Source organism: Lepus europaeus, chromosome 20 (assembly GCF_033115175.1).
Source record: "Lepus europaeus isolate LE1 chromosome 20, mLepTim1.pri, whole genome shotgun sequence".
Lineage (NCBI taxonomy): Eukaryota > Metazoa > Chordata > Mammalia > Lagomorpha > Leporidae > Lepus > Lepus europaeus.
Genome location: NC_084846.1, coordinates 38,853,212 through 38,869,114, shown reverse-complemented (window position 1 = coordinate 38,869,114; position 15,903 = coordinate 38,853,212). Strand labels below are relative to the sequence as shown.

Here is a 15,903-nt window from a genome sequence, read left to right as displayed (position 1 = left end):
ACTAAAAACATTTTATATGGTTGTGCTTAAGTTTACTGGTTAAACAAACTACACCATGTCAGATATTTAAGAGGTGTTTTCAAATACATGATTCTTAAAATTTATAGAAGGCATTGGACCTTCTGATAAATGTTTTCTTAAGTTGTTATCTAATGGTTGAAACGGTTTGCTAAGTATTCATGTGATATTGCTATTGTCAGCAAGCGATCTAGGACTTACTCCCTCATTTCTCTATTCTAAGCCCAACTTGTTCTTTCATTTCTCTATTCTCTTCAAGGTAGGAAACTAATTCTATTATGAAGGAATCTGTAGGACGCACAATTTAATCTTTAGACCTTATAAAAGAGATGGCTAACATTTTTCTGTAATAGCATAGCCAAAATAAGAACTTAAATAATAATCTCATAGCTAGATTCTCTTCGCCATCAGTGAAGTATACAGTAAGTAGAAAAAACCTTCCTTTCAGACCAAAGGGAAAGAAAGTTTTAAAGTGAGAATATAATTTTCCTCATGGGCATTGTCTACCTTAGAAAAACTACTACAGAACATGCCTGTGACTATAGACTTGTAGTTCAGGCCACCGAAGATTAGAGATGGGACTTGGGCACTCCCATCCTCTGGTCTGCTTTAACACAAACCAGGAGGAAAAGAAAGCTAGGCATCAGAAGCAATGGGTGGCAGGCCTATTAATGGCTGATCTGTACGGTGATCTGCCCTCAAGGAGACCCAACAGGCCAGTCCACTGCAGTGGCTTTCAATGTGGTAAGCCTGGGCTTCAGCAGAAGTCAGCTTGTGAAGAGCCCTGGCAGCTCTGCCAAGAGGTGGATCACTGGAAATGGACCTGCCCTGGAGTCGAAGGATGCCCAGGTCAGAGCCACAGATCTTATTGGCTCTAAGCTGAAAAGCCCTTCACTCAGCCCAACTTCCAAAGTGACCACTGCAGCTGAGGGGATGGTCAAGTAGGGTCAGCAACATTGAAGGCAGAACTGTAAATTTCTTGTTAGAGATGCCCCCTGCCTTTACCTGGCCAGCTCTCCTCCCAGGCCAGCCAAGTAATGAGAGTCAACAGAGTGCCTTCCCCTAGGAGGTTCACACCTCCCTTAGGATATACCCCATGTGAAGAGAGATAGATAGGTCTGGGCCTCTTAACTTACAAGGCCTAAAGCCCAACAGATTATTATCAAGCCCCTTCTATCAGGTTCTATTTGCCTCTCAATCAGAAAACTTAATTGTAGCTTAAACAGCACCTTTCTTAGCTCCTCTAATAATGACTCTGTCCTTTGTTCTAGACCCTGTCTAGCGTACTTGGGCCTCATTCCTTTGTAATCATAACCTCTACCACCAATGGCTCTACTCCCAACCTGTGTGTACTGATGGTCCTCTTCCCCACTTAATGCTGTATAATTGTTCAAACCTGGTTAATGCCACTCTTAGGATCATTGGTTACTATCCTCACTCTGTCTTTTATGACCTTGTCTAAATATGATCAGAGTCGGCAAACTCGGAAGGCTTCCATAGCCTTGGCAACTCATGACGACAGCCTAGGGTGGTTACTGGCACCATAAACTAGAGTGTCAATTTGTTGGGTCAACAACAGGAGCCACTGTGCACTTGCTCCTCATGTGGGATCTCTGTCCTTAATGTGCTGTCCATTGTGATTTAATGCTATAACTAGTACTCAAACAGTATGTTTCACTTTGTGTTTCTATGTGGGTGCAAACTGTTGCAATCTTTATACTAAATTGATCTTCTGTATATAAAGAGAATTGAAAATGGAAAAAAAAAGAATCTAGAGCAGTTATTAAAGTTACCCCACCATACTGGAGAGAGAAGAGTGAGATCAGCCAGGGACATAAGTAAGCACAAAAAGACAGGGTTTTCTAGATTAAATGTGGCTCCTTCTGCCTCTGGCCTAAATTTGCTATACTGGGCCACAGACAAATTACTTTACAAAAACATAGAAAGAAATAGATAAAGCCATTGTCATAAGAGGCATAATAATGCTATTCAAAGACATTTTCCACACATCTTTGATGAGAGGTGTCCTAGAATCTGAGTGTTAAGGGTTATCTCTCTCTTCCCATCCAGTAGATGCTATATGAAAGACCAATTTTGAAAGGCAGTGTACAGCTCCCAATCATATCACTTGGGCATTAAAACCAGAAAATTGGAGAGTAGGGATTTGTAGTGAAGATTCGGTAACCTAATTTCATGTTTCAAAAAAAGTACATGTAACTACTAAACACTAATGGGCTTAATAACCTTATTAAATTCATTATTCACAAATTACATGTGATATAATTGCCAACGATTAGCCCTGTTCTACTTATGCTGAGCAAAACAAATAATTAACCAGAGAGTTGGTCATTTGAAATTGGGAAAGGGTGACTGGAATAAAATTGAATCCATAATCGTGGTTTTTCAAGTGTGGCCCATGGACTCCGTGGTGGTAAGGGGTTTCTAGAAACCTTTTAGGGGGACCATAAGGTAAAACTGTTTTCACAATGCTAAAATAATGCTTTTCTTTTCACTGTGCAGCCATGTGTACTAATGGTACAAGAGCAATGGTACCAACATGCTAACATGAACAAAAGCACCTGCACCAAATTCTGTAAGAAGCCCTCAAAGAGTTCATGGAAAATGCATATTATGAAAAAACATGCATGGATTTCAAAAAATTACAGCAAAATAAGCTTTTAATTCCATTTTCCATGAAATCTTTGAAGTCTTCCTATTAACAGTTCCACTGTTTTTCTCTACACTCTCTGAGTTTATAACAAGATCTTCCCTTTAAAATGCCACCTATGAAAAAAAGAAAAGATTACCAATTTTATTAAATGGAGCACACAATTCTTAGATAATTTAATCTGATGAAATGTGAAATGTGCACAGAGCACTTCTGCATAACAAAATGTTAACAAATTATGATGGTTTTCATAAGGGAAAGCACTTGTGTAGATGAGTTGAGAGCTGACCTAATTTTTCATGGAACACCATTTTTATTGAAAAATGACTGGATAACAAACTGTGGTTTTTCAGACTTAGATATATGGAAGCTATTTTCTAAAATGAATGAAATGACCTCATCATTTGGAGGAATTGCTAATCATAAGCTTCAAAATTTCAAAGAAAAATGCATTTTGGAAAATATGATTCCTCTATTATGAACTTGACAGCATCCTCATACTTAGGTTTTTCTAATGAAATGCAAAGCAATATTAAAAACCCAATTTTTCTTTTTTTTTTTTTTTGACAGGCAGAGTGGACAGTGAGAAAGAGAGACAGAGAGAAAGGTCTTCCTTTTTGCCGTTGGTTCACCCTCCAATGGCCGCCGCGGTAGGCGCGCTGCGGCCGGCGCACTGTGCTGATCCGATGGCAGGAGCCAGGTGCTTCTCCTGGTCTCCCATGGGGTGCAGGGCCCAAGGACTTGGGCCATCCTCCACTGCACTCCCTGGCCACAGCAGAGAGCTGGCCTGGAAGAGAGGCAACCGGGACAGGATCGGTGCCCCGACCGGGACTAGAACCCGGTGTACCGGCACTGCAAGGCGGAGGATTAGCCTAGTGAGCCGCGGCGCCGGCCAAAAACCCAATTTTTCAATATTGTATTATGAAATATATCAACATTTGGAGTTGGTATATAACTTGGTGAGCCAGCATTTTCTTTTTGAATTTCATTTATTCTTTAAATTTTATTTGAAAGGCAGAGAGAGATCTTACACTGTCCAGTTATCTACCTATTTTCCCTAATACCCACAGTATCCAGGGAGGAGGACAAATCAAAGCCAGGAGTCAGGAATCCATTCCAGATCTCCCATGTGAGTGACAGCAACTTTGTCATCATCTGCTGACTCCCAGAATGCACACTGGCAGGAAACTGAAATGGAAGCAGAGCTGGGACTCAAACTAAGGCACTTGATATGAGATGGGGGCAGTCTAAGCAGCATCCTAACCTCTGTGCCAAATGCCCACTCCCCACCCCAGCATTTTCTGAACGACTACAATATGATGCATAAAATCATACACAGGTATAAGATCTACTAGAAGTATAAGAGAAACCAATGTCTTTTAATGTAACAAAGTACAAAAAAGTTCACTGGCATAATTTCAGATTCTATGCTGTGACCAATCAATCTTTAAGAAACCACCACTTGTGGATTCTAGTGTAGAATATAAAAAGACTATTCGTAATGGAATGGGAGAGGGAGCAGGAGATGGGAGGGTTGTGGGTGGGAGGGAAGTTATAGGAGGGAAAAAGCCATTGTAATCCATAAACTGTACTTTGGAAATTTATATTTACTAAATAAAAGTTTAAAAAAAGACTATTCATAGTTATCTAAGAAGGCTATTAAAATGCTACTTCCATTACCAACTATGAGGGGACTTCAAAATATTTGCATAAAAGTAGGATTAAAATGTAAAATTATAAGGTAGGGTGGGAAGTATCACTATGCTCCTAAATCTGTATATGTGAAATAAATGAAATTTGTTCATCTTAAGAGAAAAAAAGCAAACTTATGGGTATATACACAGTCATGGGATTGCTGGATCATATGGCAAGTCTATTTCTAGATTTTTTAAAAACTTTTATTTAGTAAATATAATTTCCAAAGTACAGTTTATGGATTACAATGGCTTTTGCCCTCCATAACTTCCCTCCCACCCGCAATCCTCCCATCTCCCACTCCCTCTCCCATTCCATTCACATCAAGATTCATTTTCAATTATCTTTATATACAGAAGATGAATTTAGTATGTATTAAGTAAAGATTTCATCAGTTTGCACCCACACAGAAACATAAAGTGTAAAATACTGTTTGAGTACTAGTTATAGCATTAATTCACATTGGACAACACATTAAGGACAGAGATCCCACATGAGGAGTGAGTACACAGAGACTCCTGTTGTTGACTTAACAATTTGACACTCTTGTTTATGGTGTCAGAAATCTTCCTAGGCTCTAGTCATGAGTTTCCAAGGCTATGGAAGCCTCTTGAGTTTGCTGACTTCGATCTTATTTAGACAAGGTCATAGTCAAAGTGGAAGTTCTCTCCTCCCTTCAGAAAAAGGTACCTCCTTCTTTGATGGCCCCGTTCTTTCCACTGGGATCTCACTCGCAAAGACCTTTCATTTAGGTTTGGTTTGGTGTTTTGTTTTTGTTTTTGTTTTTGTTTTGCCAGAGTGTCTTGGCTTTCCATGCCTAAACTACTCTCATGGGCTCTTCAGCCACATCCGAATTCCTTAAGGGCTGATTCTGAGGCCGGAGTGCTGTTAGGACATCTGCCATTCTATGAGTCTGCTGTGTATCCCACTTCCCATGTTGGATCGTTCTCTCCCTTTTTTGTTCTATCAGTTAGTATTAGCAGACACTAGTATTGTTTGTGTGATCCCCTTGACTCTTAGACCTATCAGTGTGATCAATTGTGAACTGAAATTGATCACTTGGACTAGTAAGATGGCATTGGTTCATGCAATCTTGTTGGGATTGTATTGGAATCCCCTGGCAGATTTCTAACTCCACCATTTGGGGCAAGTCTGATTGAGCATGTCTCAAATTGTACATCTCCTCTCTCTCTTGTTCCCACTCTTATATTTAACAGGGATCACTTTTCAGTTAAATTTTAACACCTAAGAATAATTGTGTGTTAATTACAGAGTTCAACCAATAGTATTAACTAGAACAAAAAAAATGCTAAAAGGGATAAAGTATTAAATTGTACATCAACAGTCACGACAAGGGCTGATCGAGTCACTGTTTCTCATAGTGTCCCTTTCACTTCAACAGGTTTCCTTTTTTGTGGTTGGTTAGCTGTCACCGATCAGAGAGAACGTATGATATTTGTCCCTTTGGTACTGGCTTAATTCACTCAGCATGATGTTTTCCAGATTCCTCCATTTTGTTGCAAAAGACCAGATTTCATTGTTTTTGACTGCTGTATAGTATTCTATAGAGTACATGTCCCATAATTTCTTTATCCAGTCTACTGTTGATGGGCATTTGGGTTGATTCCAGGTCTTAGCTATTGTGAATTGAGCTGCAATAAACACTAAGGTACAGACAGCTTTTGTTGGCCAATTTAATTCTAGATTTTTAAGAAATCTCTAGACTAATCTTTCCACAGTGGCTGCACTCATTTACCTTCCCATGAACAGTGTTTAAGTTCCACTTTCTCCACATCCTCTCCAACATTTGTTACTCTCTGTGTTTTGGATTTTAATATGTTATCTCAAAAACTAAAGAAGGAAGGAAGGAAGGAAGGAAGGAAGGAAGGAAGGAAGGAAGAGAGAGAGAGAGAAAGAGAGAGAGAATGGGAGGGAGGGAGGAAGGGAATAGCATTATGTGTTTAGAATTGTACCCACAAATCACATTGAATCTACTAACAAAAACTAATTAAAATTTTAAAATAACTTTTTAAAAAGTAAATTTATCAGGGCCAACACTGTGGCACAGCAGGTTAAAACCATGGCCTATAGTACAGGCATCCCATATGGGCACTGGTTTGTGTCCCAGCTGCTCCAGTTCTGATCCAGCTCCCTGAGAATGCACCTGGGAGAGCAATAGAAGACAACCCAAGTGCTTGGGCCCCTGCACCCATGTAGGAGATCTGGATGAAGCTCCTGGCTCCTGGCTTCAGTCTGGCCCAGCTCCAGTCATTTCAGCTATCTGGAAAGTGTACTTGTGGATGGAAGTTTCTCTCTCTCTCTCTTTCTCTCTCTCTCTCTCTCTCTCTCTCTCTCTGACCTTGCCTTTCAAATACATAAATCTCCTGAAAAAAAAAAAGTAAACTTATTTTGATGCAAAAAACCTGAAATTCATGCATAGATTTTTCAAAACCTGCATCTTCCACAAACTCTTTGAAGCCCTCCCCACAATCACAACCAAAACAAGTGAATCCAGTCAGTTTTTATTAAGTCAGACATTGAAGAGATCTGCAAAGACATAAAACAATGTCATTCCTCTCACTAATTTAGGGGAGCCCTTGGAAAATATTTTTCGAAAAAGCCACTTATATTAACATATTAGGTATATTATTGTTATTTAAAGTGAATTAATAATTAAATGTCCATTCATAGCTCCCGTTTTACTTTCTAGTATGGTAAACATTGGTAGTTCTAACTCATATAAACAAAATCTCTCTGGGATTCATATTTAAGAATATAAGTGGTTCTAGGATAGTTTGATATCTATTCTAAGGAGTGAGGATAAGTATAAACTAATTCTAAGGTGGCTGAAGACAGAAGCTGGTGATACTAACATTTAAAGATCTTGGAAGAAAAGACTGACAGCAACCCTGAAAGGAGAAGGAAAACGGGAAGGGCCTAGAAGTGCTAGACCCCAAATGAAGGAAGTGTTTCCAAAGGTGACAAGTCCTAAGGAAGACCAGTGGATGCACAAGATAAGACTTTGACCAGAAATGTCTCAGTGGGGTCAAGCTGGAAATGATCCATTTTACTTTTTTAAAATTTTTATTTATTTACTAAAGGGGCAGAGAGAGACAGAGATGCCTCCTATCTACTGGTTCACTGCCCAGATGCACACAGTAGCCATGGTTGGGCCAGCCCAATGCCAGAAGTTGGGAACTCAATCCAGTTCTTCCATGTGGATGGCAGGGACCCAACTACTTGAGCCATTGTCACCATATCTCAGGATCTGCACCAGCAGGAAGCTAGTCAAAAGCCAGAGCCAAAAGTCAAGTCCAGGTACTCTTACACAGGACACCAGTGTCTAAACAGTATCTTACCACTAGGCCAGACCCTGCCCCAATTTTTAATATTTTGTAAATGGGATGTACTGATTTATAATTCTACCAGTAATATATAAGAATATTTGTTTTCCCATTCCTTAGACAATTTTAGATATTGCCCATCTTCTTAATTCTCTCCACTATGACAATAGTATTTTAATGTTGCTCTAATTTGTAACCTTCTGGCTACCAGTGAGTTTGACCATCTTTCCATAGGCATCTACCTTCATTGTAGTCCTATCTAGCTATCCTCTGCTTATCCATCAATACCCACTACTAGGGATCTGTCTCTCTAGACAGCCCCCCTATACTAACCGTCATGTGACTGGAAGGTGCTCTTTGGAACTTCTATTTTATGCTTCAATACCAATGTCAGCTCCCTGATGATAACTGTTAACTATCTCTGACTCTATCAGCCCCATTCGGAACCTGAGTTCAGGTGACTTCACTCTGTAGTCCTAATACCTGACACAGAATGTGTCACATAGCAATTTCTCAATAAAAGAGCTGCTAAACTCATTCATAATGCTATCATTTTACATCTGTAGAGTGTTTTACAATCCTCAACCTCCTTTGCATGCATTTTCTGTTTAAATCCAATCAGATTCATAAGAATTAACAATTTGAGGAAGATAGTAGGAATGAGGGAAGAGGAGGATAAACAGCATGAATTTAATCTCCAGCTACATGATGTGATATTTATAAAAACAAATGGGAGTAATTTAAACCTTTAGACTTCTGCATGTATCCTGTAAAAAACTGTTCTAAAATAAATCAGTAAAACTCATTAAAATATTAAATCACATAATCAACATTAAAATATTAACCATACAATCAACAAATTGGAGAAAAACAAATTCAAAAGATAATTACCAATTCAGTAGCCAGATAGGAAGAATAAAACAAAAGAGAGATTTACTAACAAATGAATTTGGTCAGTAACAGATAAATGAAGCTTCAGCCTGACTTTTTGCTCAGAATGATGTAATTTTTCTTTTTATTTATTTATTTATTTTTTTTTGACAGGCAGAGTAGACAGTAAGAGAGAGAGACAGAGAGAAAGGTCTTCCTTTTACGTTGCTTCACCCACCAGTGGCCGCTCTGGCCGGCGCGCTGTGGCCGGTGCACCGCGCTGATCCAAAGCCAGGAGCCAGGTGCTTCTCCTGGTCTCCCATGCAGGTGCAGGGCCCAAGGACCTGGGCCATCCTCCACTGCACTCCCGGGCCACAGCAGAGAGCTGGCCTGGAAGAGGAGTGACCGAGACAGAATCCGGCGCCCCGACTGGGACTAGAACCCAGTGTGCCAGTGCCGCAGGCGGAGGATTATCCTATTGAGCCGTGGCGCCGGCCAGAATGATGTAATTTTTCAACCTAAATTGATCAAAGTAAATGAAGATCCTCTAAGTAGTTCTAGGAGAATTCTTGAAACCAAATAAGCATGAGATGTTGGACCATTTCAATGTTCAAATACTCATACAGATCATAGAGAAAATTCATCAATATTACTCAAAAACTGTTCTGTGACATACTAGTTCTACGAGATGTTAAAAGGGATTACATGCATTTTTAAAAGATTCATTAAGTCAAATAATTTTTGAAAAGGCTAGTTAGTAAAAAACAAACAAGTTTATTTGGTGTAAGCCCTATCAGAATCTTCAATGTGCCATAAAGCTTACTATATCTTCAAGGGTACAGCTCAAAATGTTTCCTAAATTCATTTGACCACAGAACTATGTGGAATCTGTATGTGTATTCTATGAGACATATTTATCTTGTGCAACTAATGTTTCACAGAGCATCCTTTGGGAAATGCGATTTAGATTATTAAAATAATCCTCAATATGCCAAATGGTCTTTTCAGGTTTATAAACACCTACAGCCTTCAATCTGCTCTATCAGTTTGATGTTTGCCCTAATACAGTATGCATTAGAAAGTTCAGTTACTATAAAGAAATACCTGAGATTTGTTTTGGCTCATGGTTCTGGAGGTACGAGGTCTAGGGTTCCATGTGCCTGACAGAGTCCCAGTGACACAGAGGGTCACACAGCACAAGACAGCGAGTGCACGTGTCTATCTAATCTCTCTCCTTACAAAGCCACCTGTATTCAATCATGCAGGCCCCACTCTGGTGGCCTAAACCAACCTAATGATTTTCCAAAGGCACTGTCTCTAAACAGCACAATCAGACGAAGCTTCCAATCTCAGTGTCATTAACATAAAACTTTGTGGGTTAAACTCCTGTATGAGTTCAGGGAGCAAATCATATGCAAATTATACCACAGTAGCCTAGAATCAAATATGGGATTGGAAAAAGCTGGTGTGGAGAAAGCTATGACTGATCCAAGCTCAGAGAATAGCAAAGGAAGAAATCTTAGTGAGAGGTTAACTTAACAGGTAGGAAATCTTGTGCAAGTCCAGCAGCCCATGAATTATTGAACACAATGCCCATGAAGTCTATTACTGTGCACTATTTTGCTGCTCTAAATTCAAATTTTATCATGCTGTCCTACTAATCTTTTTATGTCTGAACTCCCAAGGCTTCCTCTATACTCAGCTCACCCTTGCATAATTGCCCCATTGCTAGTCTCCCTGAATATACAACAAGTTATAACCTGCATGTTTATTGCCCTCAGAGGCTGAGTCACACTTGCTCTGTGATACAGTGAGTTAAGGGTCACACAGAGCTCTGACATGCGGCCAATATCAAAGGCCTGGGAGAAATTTTGAAGGGCGTTTAATCCACATCCCTGACCCCTTGCTGGTCTAATCTCCATCCACACCAGAAAGAAAACTAACTACATTTTTCTCAAAGCTTCCTAGGGAAAAGATCCCTGGATAAGGCCTAGTTATCCAGTTTTATCACAATCCACTCCTCTGCCCTAACCCTTTGCTTAAAATGATTCCATTTCTATCTCACCCACCTGCAACTAGTCTTCCAAGTCCCAGCCATTTTGTGATTTACTACCTAAGATCTAACTTAACAGAGCTTCAGAATTCATTACCCAAACTAGACTTGTCTCTGGAGAGAGTCAGAAACGGCCAAAGAAATCTCACTTGCAGTCGACCCAGCACTATGGTTTGAGCATCACAGTTGAAGACCCCTGACAGGCTACTGACCACTTGAGGAAACAAGCAATCTGCTTTCATTCAATACCAGAGATAAGCATTTTTTTTTTACAGTAGTAAATCAACTCTGATTTTTCTGCATTATTATTGAGCCCCATTCTTGATTTTATTCTTTGTTTTCTTGTGCTTTGATTTAGGGAAATTGGGGTTATTAGAAGGCCCTCAGAGAAACTATTTTCTTCCATATTTATTTGATAGCCAGTTACAGAAAGAGAGGGAGAGGGAGAGAGATTTTCATCCACTGGTTCACTCCCCCAGATGGCCACAACAGCCAAGATGGAGCCAGGCTGAAGACTGGATCCAGGAGCTTCATCCAGGCCTCCCACATGGGTGACAGGAGTAGAAACACTTGACACATCTTTTACTGCTTTCCCAGGCCATTAGCAGGGAGCTGGATCAGAATTGGGCAGCTGGAACATGAACTGGTGCCCACAGGAGATGCCAGTGTCATGGGCAGCGGCTTTGCTCGCTATACCACAACACTGTCCTGAAACAATATTTTGTACACTACCTGAGCCAGTGTTCAGAAAAGCAACAAACAGCCATTCTGTGTGAGGTTTACCTATTTTGATTTTGCTACTAGAAATCAAAATCTAACCAGTGCATGCTTGGAGTGATATCTGTACTGCCTGGGCCCTCCAGTAGATGGAGCTGATAAAATTGGAATTTTAACATTGGAATACCCCATGTTTGCTTCTGGTGGTTGAGGATATCAGTATTTCAGGCAATGGGCTTCCAAGTATCCCTCAGTTGCACCCCTCAAAGTCAAGAGTAAAGCATTTACCTCTTCTACTGGGTTTTGGTGTTCAACAGGACAAAAAAAAAAAAAGAGAGAGAAACAAAGATCACACTGGGATGCTTGAATTTCAATAGGGATAGAAAAATAATAGGAGGGAAGATTTCAGATTAGAATAGTCATTATAGTTTAACCTTATTAAGGTTGGTATCCTCATATAGTCAGCTTCTCCTGTTACTGCAAGTACAACCAACTCTACACATAGATAATTTCACTTAAACAATCTTCTCAATTTGTAGCTATCTCAAAATATTATATCCATCCTTCCTCTATTGTCTAAGGATTCCGAAGAACTCCATGAAGAATTTAATTCCTAGAATTTATAAAGAAAATTATATATTTGGGATAGGAATTAAAGGAAACAGTACCTTTGATTACTAAACACTAGTATTTGGTATAAGACCTTAATCCCCAAGTGCTAGATGCTATTTTTAGTCAGAAATATTAATGAAATTATCTGCCATTGGTGAAGATTTCTTTATTCCTACAATGAAAGGTACAAGAAACTATATCTGTCACATCAACACCCACACTATTTACTCTGCATGAGCAGGTCATGAGCAAAGCAATATTTTGGTACATAAATTCCATTTTTAGAATTATCAAAAATATATTTATGGCTAAATATTAGTAACCATTACTTTTCCAAAGGAAAATAACCCCTCTTTATTGTCCGTGAAATTATCTTAGTATTGAACTCGGACCTAATGACCATTTCCTATCTGCTTTTCCAAAATATAATAAAATTGTCAAGACACAAGGCATAAATGATATAGCATAGAAAGATTTCGTTTCCGACTTCTGAGTAGGGTAACAGGCTAAACACAAAGATCTACTTTGTTCTCTCGAGAATCTTACCCAAACGACAGTAAATGAATTTGTCCACAAGGACAAAGAGAACAGGAAGAGCCAACTGCCAGAATGTTCTGGAAGCCAGAAAGCAGAAGCACAAGTGGTTACTGACTTCCTGGATTCAGGAGGGCTGTACCCTAAGCTAGCAGAAGGGAATGGTGAGAAGCAGCATTGTATACACTGCAGAGCCCCCAAAAGATCTGGGAATTGTCCACAGGGGGTAGTTCTAGAAACAGAGGTGAGGCTAGAAAAAGAAATGTGGGTTGGAAGGTTGTAGAACAAGAACTTAGTACCTAAGATCCTATCCCAACCCTACAAAAGTAGGAAACTGCTCCTCCCTTACACTAGGATAGGACTGGAGGTTTACTTTTTTTTAATATTTATTTATTTGAAAGAGTTACAGAGAGAGAGAGAGGGAAAGACAGTGAGAGAGAGAGAGCTTCCATTTGTTGGTTCACTCCCTAGGTAGCCTCAATGGTAGGGCGAAGCCAGGTGCCAGAAGCTTCATCTGGGTCTCCCATGTGGGTGGCAGGAGCTCAGGTACTTGGACCATCTTCCACTGCTTTTCCCAGGTGCATTAGCAGAGAACTGGATCAGAAGTGGAGCAGCCAGGACTTGAACTGGCGCCTATGTGGGATGCTGGCTACACAGATAGTAGCTTTACCCACTACGCCACAGTGTAGCCCCTGGAGGTTTACTTTCTGGAGAAGCTAAAGTCAAAGGCCTCTAGACTGGGAAACATCAGACATAAACAATGCCTGCTAAACGCTGAAGATACCCACACACACACAGAGTGTTGGCAACCTGGCTTGTCCCCTGCAGGCTGCAGGCTGGAAGGCGCTTTCCTGCAGAATCAGAACATCCCAAAAGGAGAGCCCCAAAGAGGCTGACAGCTGAATTCCCTGAGAGAGGTCCAGCCAGCTCACCCTACAGTCCTGACCGTCCTCAACAACCACACCCAGGCCCTGTTCCCAGTCAGCTTGGTGGTGTGCAATCATTTTCAATGTTTAAATATAAATCAGCAACCCAGGAACATCAGACATCTGAGGGAATCCTCCAATGTGAGGACATTGCAGAAACAAAGAGGAAAAAATACCTTAAAGAAACAGAGGTTTTCAAAAATCAAACACTACTTATAAATACCTTCAAAATGATGTGATAAAACATTCAGAAAACAATATAATGCTAAAATCAAAGAATATTCAGTGAGCAAAAAGTATAATTTGGAAATTATACTAGTGATTGCAGATAATTTGCATAGAAGAGTTGGAAGATAGTTAAGGCTGGCCTTGTGGAGCAGGAGGTTAATCCTCTGCCTGCAGTACCAGCATCCCATATGGGCGCTGGGTTCTAGTCCCAGTTGCTCCTCTTCCGGTAAAGCTCTCTGCTGTGGAAAGCAGTAGAAGATGGCCCAAGCACTTAGGCCACTGCACCCATGTGGGATACACAGAAGAAGCTCCTGGCTCCTGGCTTCCAATCGGCCCAGCTCTGGCCTTTGTGACCATTTGGGGAGTGAACCAGAGGATGGAAGATCTTTCTCTCTGTCTCTCCCTCTCATTGTCTGTAACGCTATCTCTCAAATAAATAAATAAGAAAGATAAAGTTGAGGATATTAACTAGAAAATAGAGAAAAAGGATAAAGGGATGAAAATAAGACTAAAAACACTAGAAAAATTAGAAGATTAGTTTAGAGGAACTAGCAACCAGATAATAGAAAATGAAAAGAAAGGAGGATATCATCACTGAAATAATTCAAGTCTCAGAATTGAATGACATGAATTTCTAGGTTGAAAGGCCTATCAGATATTTAACACTGTGAATAAATATAGAGCATACCAAGCCTGTCATCATAACACTTCAGAAAACTTGGAGCAAGATACAACTACAGGTTTCCCAAGGGTCAGGACCCAAATGGCCTCAGATTTAACACCACTAGGAGGCTGGAGGCCAATGGAACCATGCTTTCGAACTTCTGAGTGAAAATGATCTTCACCTAGAACTTGATAACCATCTGCTCCAGGAATTTAATATTGTGTAACGAAGTACTCCAAACCTTATTGGCTAAATAATACCGATGTTTATTATATCTCACAAATGTGGGGCTCAGGTAGAGGTTGGCTGGCCAATTTTTCCCTAAAATGTTATCAGAAATTGCCACTAGATACTTCTAATTCCATTTCATCATCCAGAACTTAATGTCAAGGCCACTTCTAGCTGCAAGAGAAGCTGGGAAATGCAGTCATCATTCTGACGATACACAGTAATGCTAAAATTCCATTATAATACATCAAGGAAAGGCCAGACCTGAAGGACAGCGGAGGGTCCACTGCAGCTTCATAGTAACCAAAAGAAGAAAGGAAACATGTTCAGGTTCTAAATAACATAGTTGGCAAAGATGAACGATTGCTCAAGCAACTTACAGCAACTCTTGATAAAATGATTACAAAGGGATGACTCTGAAGGTCTTCCCATGAAAGAAGTCTTGATATTTTCAACAGTTTTCTTACTACTGCTCTTGATACAACTCATTTCCTTGGACAGTTTCTTATAACAACTCCCAGTGATATATTCCAAGTATAGAGAAAGCACATCAGCAGAGATTTGATTTTCTGAATTCATTTCCACCATATTTTCCAAAACCATGATAAAAACACCTTCCTTTGAGCTCATTATTGAATGTCATGACATTAAAATATTCTTACGTATTTGTTTCAGAATTAAAGAAAACTCTATTTACCTTCGTTTACGAAAAAGAAACCGTTGCAACCACAGAGACTACCAGAATATTTCAAAAAATGGTATGTAGTTTTCCTTTTAAGCCTTCACCAATGTGCCTGTAATGACTGGCTATATTTTGTAAGAATCAAAAAAGGTGAGAATTGAATAATGAAAACCAGAGTAAAATGAGCAGTGTATCCACCAACAGCATTGCCCTTTCTGAGAGAAAAGCCAAGGTTTGGGAAGTTCAGAGCTCAGGAGACAGGACATCAGTGAATATCAGCAAAATGCGAGCTGAGCAAAAACAGGTCCTTGCAGTAGCCCTGTCCTTTCTGATGATGCAGTCTCCTAAAGTTTCAGCTGGTCTTGATGCTTCAAGTTTTACCTGGGAAGGATGCAGCCTCCCGCCTTGGGCCAAGAGATGGTCTGCTGACTCAAGATTCTGATAAAACTCCTGTTTGATAAGCCATGGCTTGGTTAATGCATAATGAATTGCCAAGTAATGTTTTCTGACACCGTATGCAGAGACAGCAAATTGTGTGTGTGTTGCTTCTCTGTCTTTTGAAGCCTGGGGAACATCTTACTAATCAGCCCTGGCACTCTAGTCTGCTACATCCAGAATCTGTCCCAGCAGTGCTAGAAACAGTGCGTCTGACAATCATCATCAA

General features: G+C 40.0%; 1 protein-coding gene across 1 annotated transcript in view; it reads left to right on the top strand.

The window, feature by feature from the left end:
• The window catches only part of AOAH (acyloxyacyl hydrolase), a 208,211-nt gene that overhangs the window by 141,256 nt on the left and 51,052 nt on the right, over positions 1–15,903 (top strand). Inside the window, exon 13 of the mRNA XM_062178605.1 lies at positions 15,233–15,315. Within this exon, the coding sequence (XP_062034589.1) occupies positions 15,233–15,315 (83 nt within the window). The remainder of the gene's footprint in view (positions 1–15,232; positions 15,316–15,903) is intronic.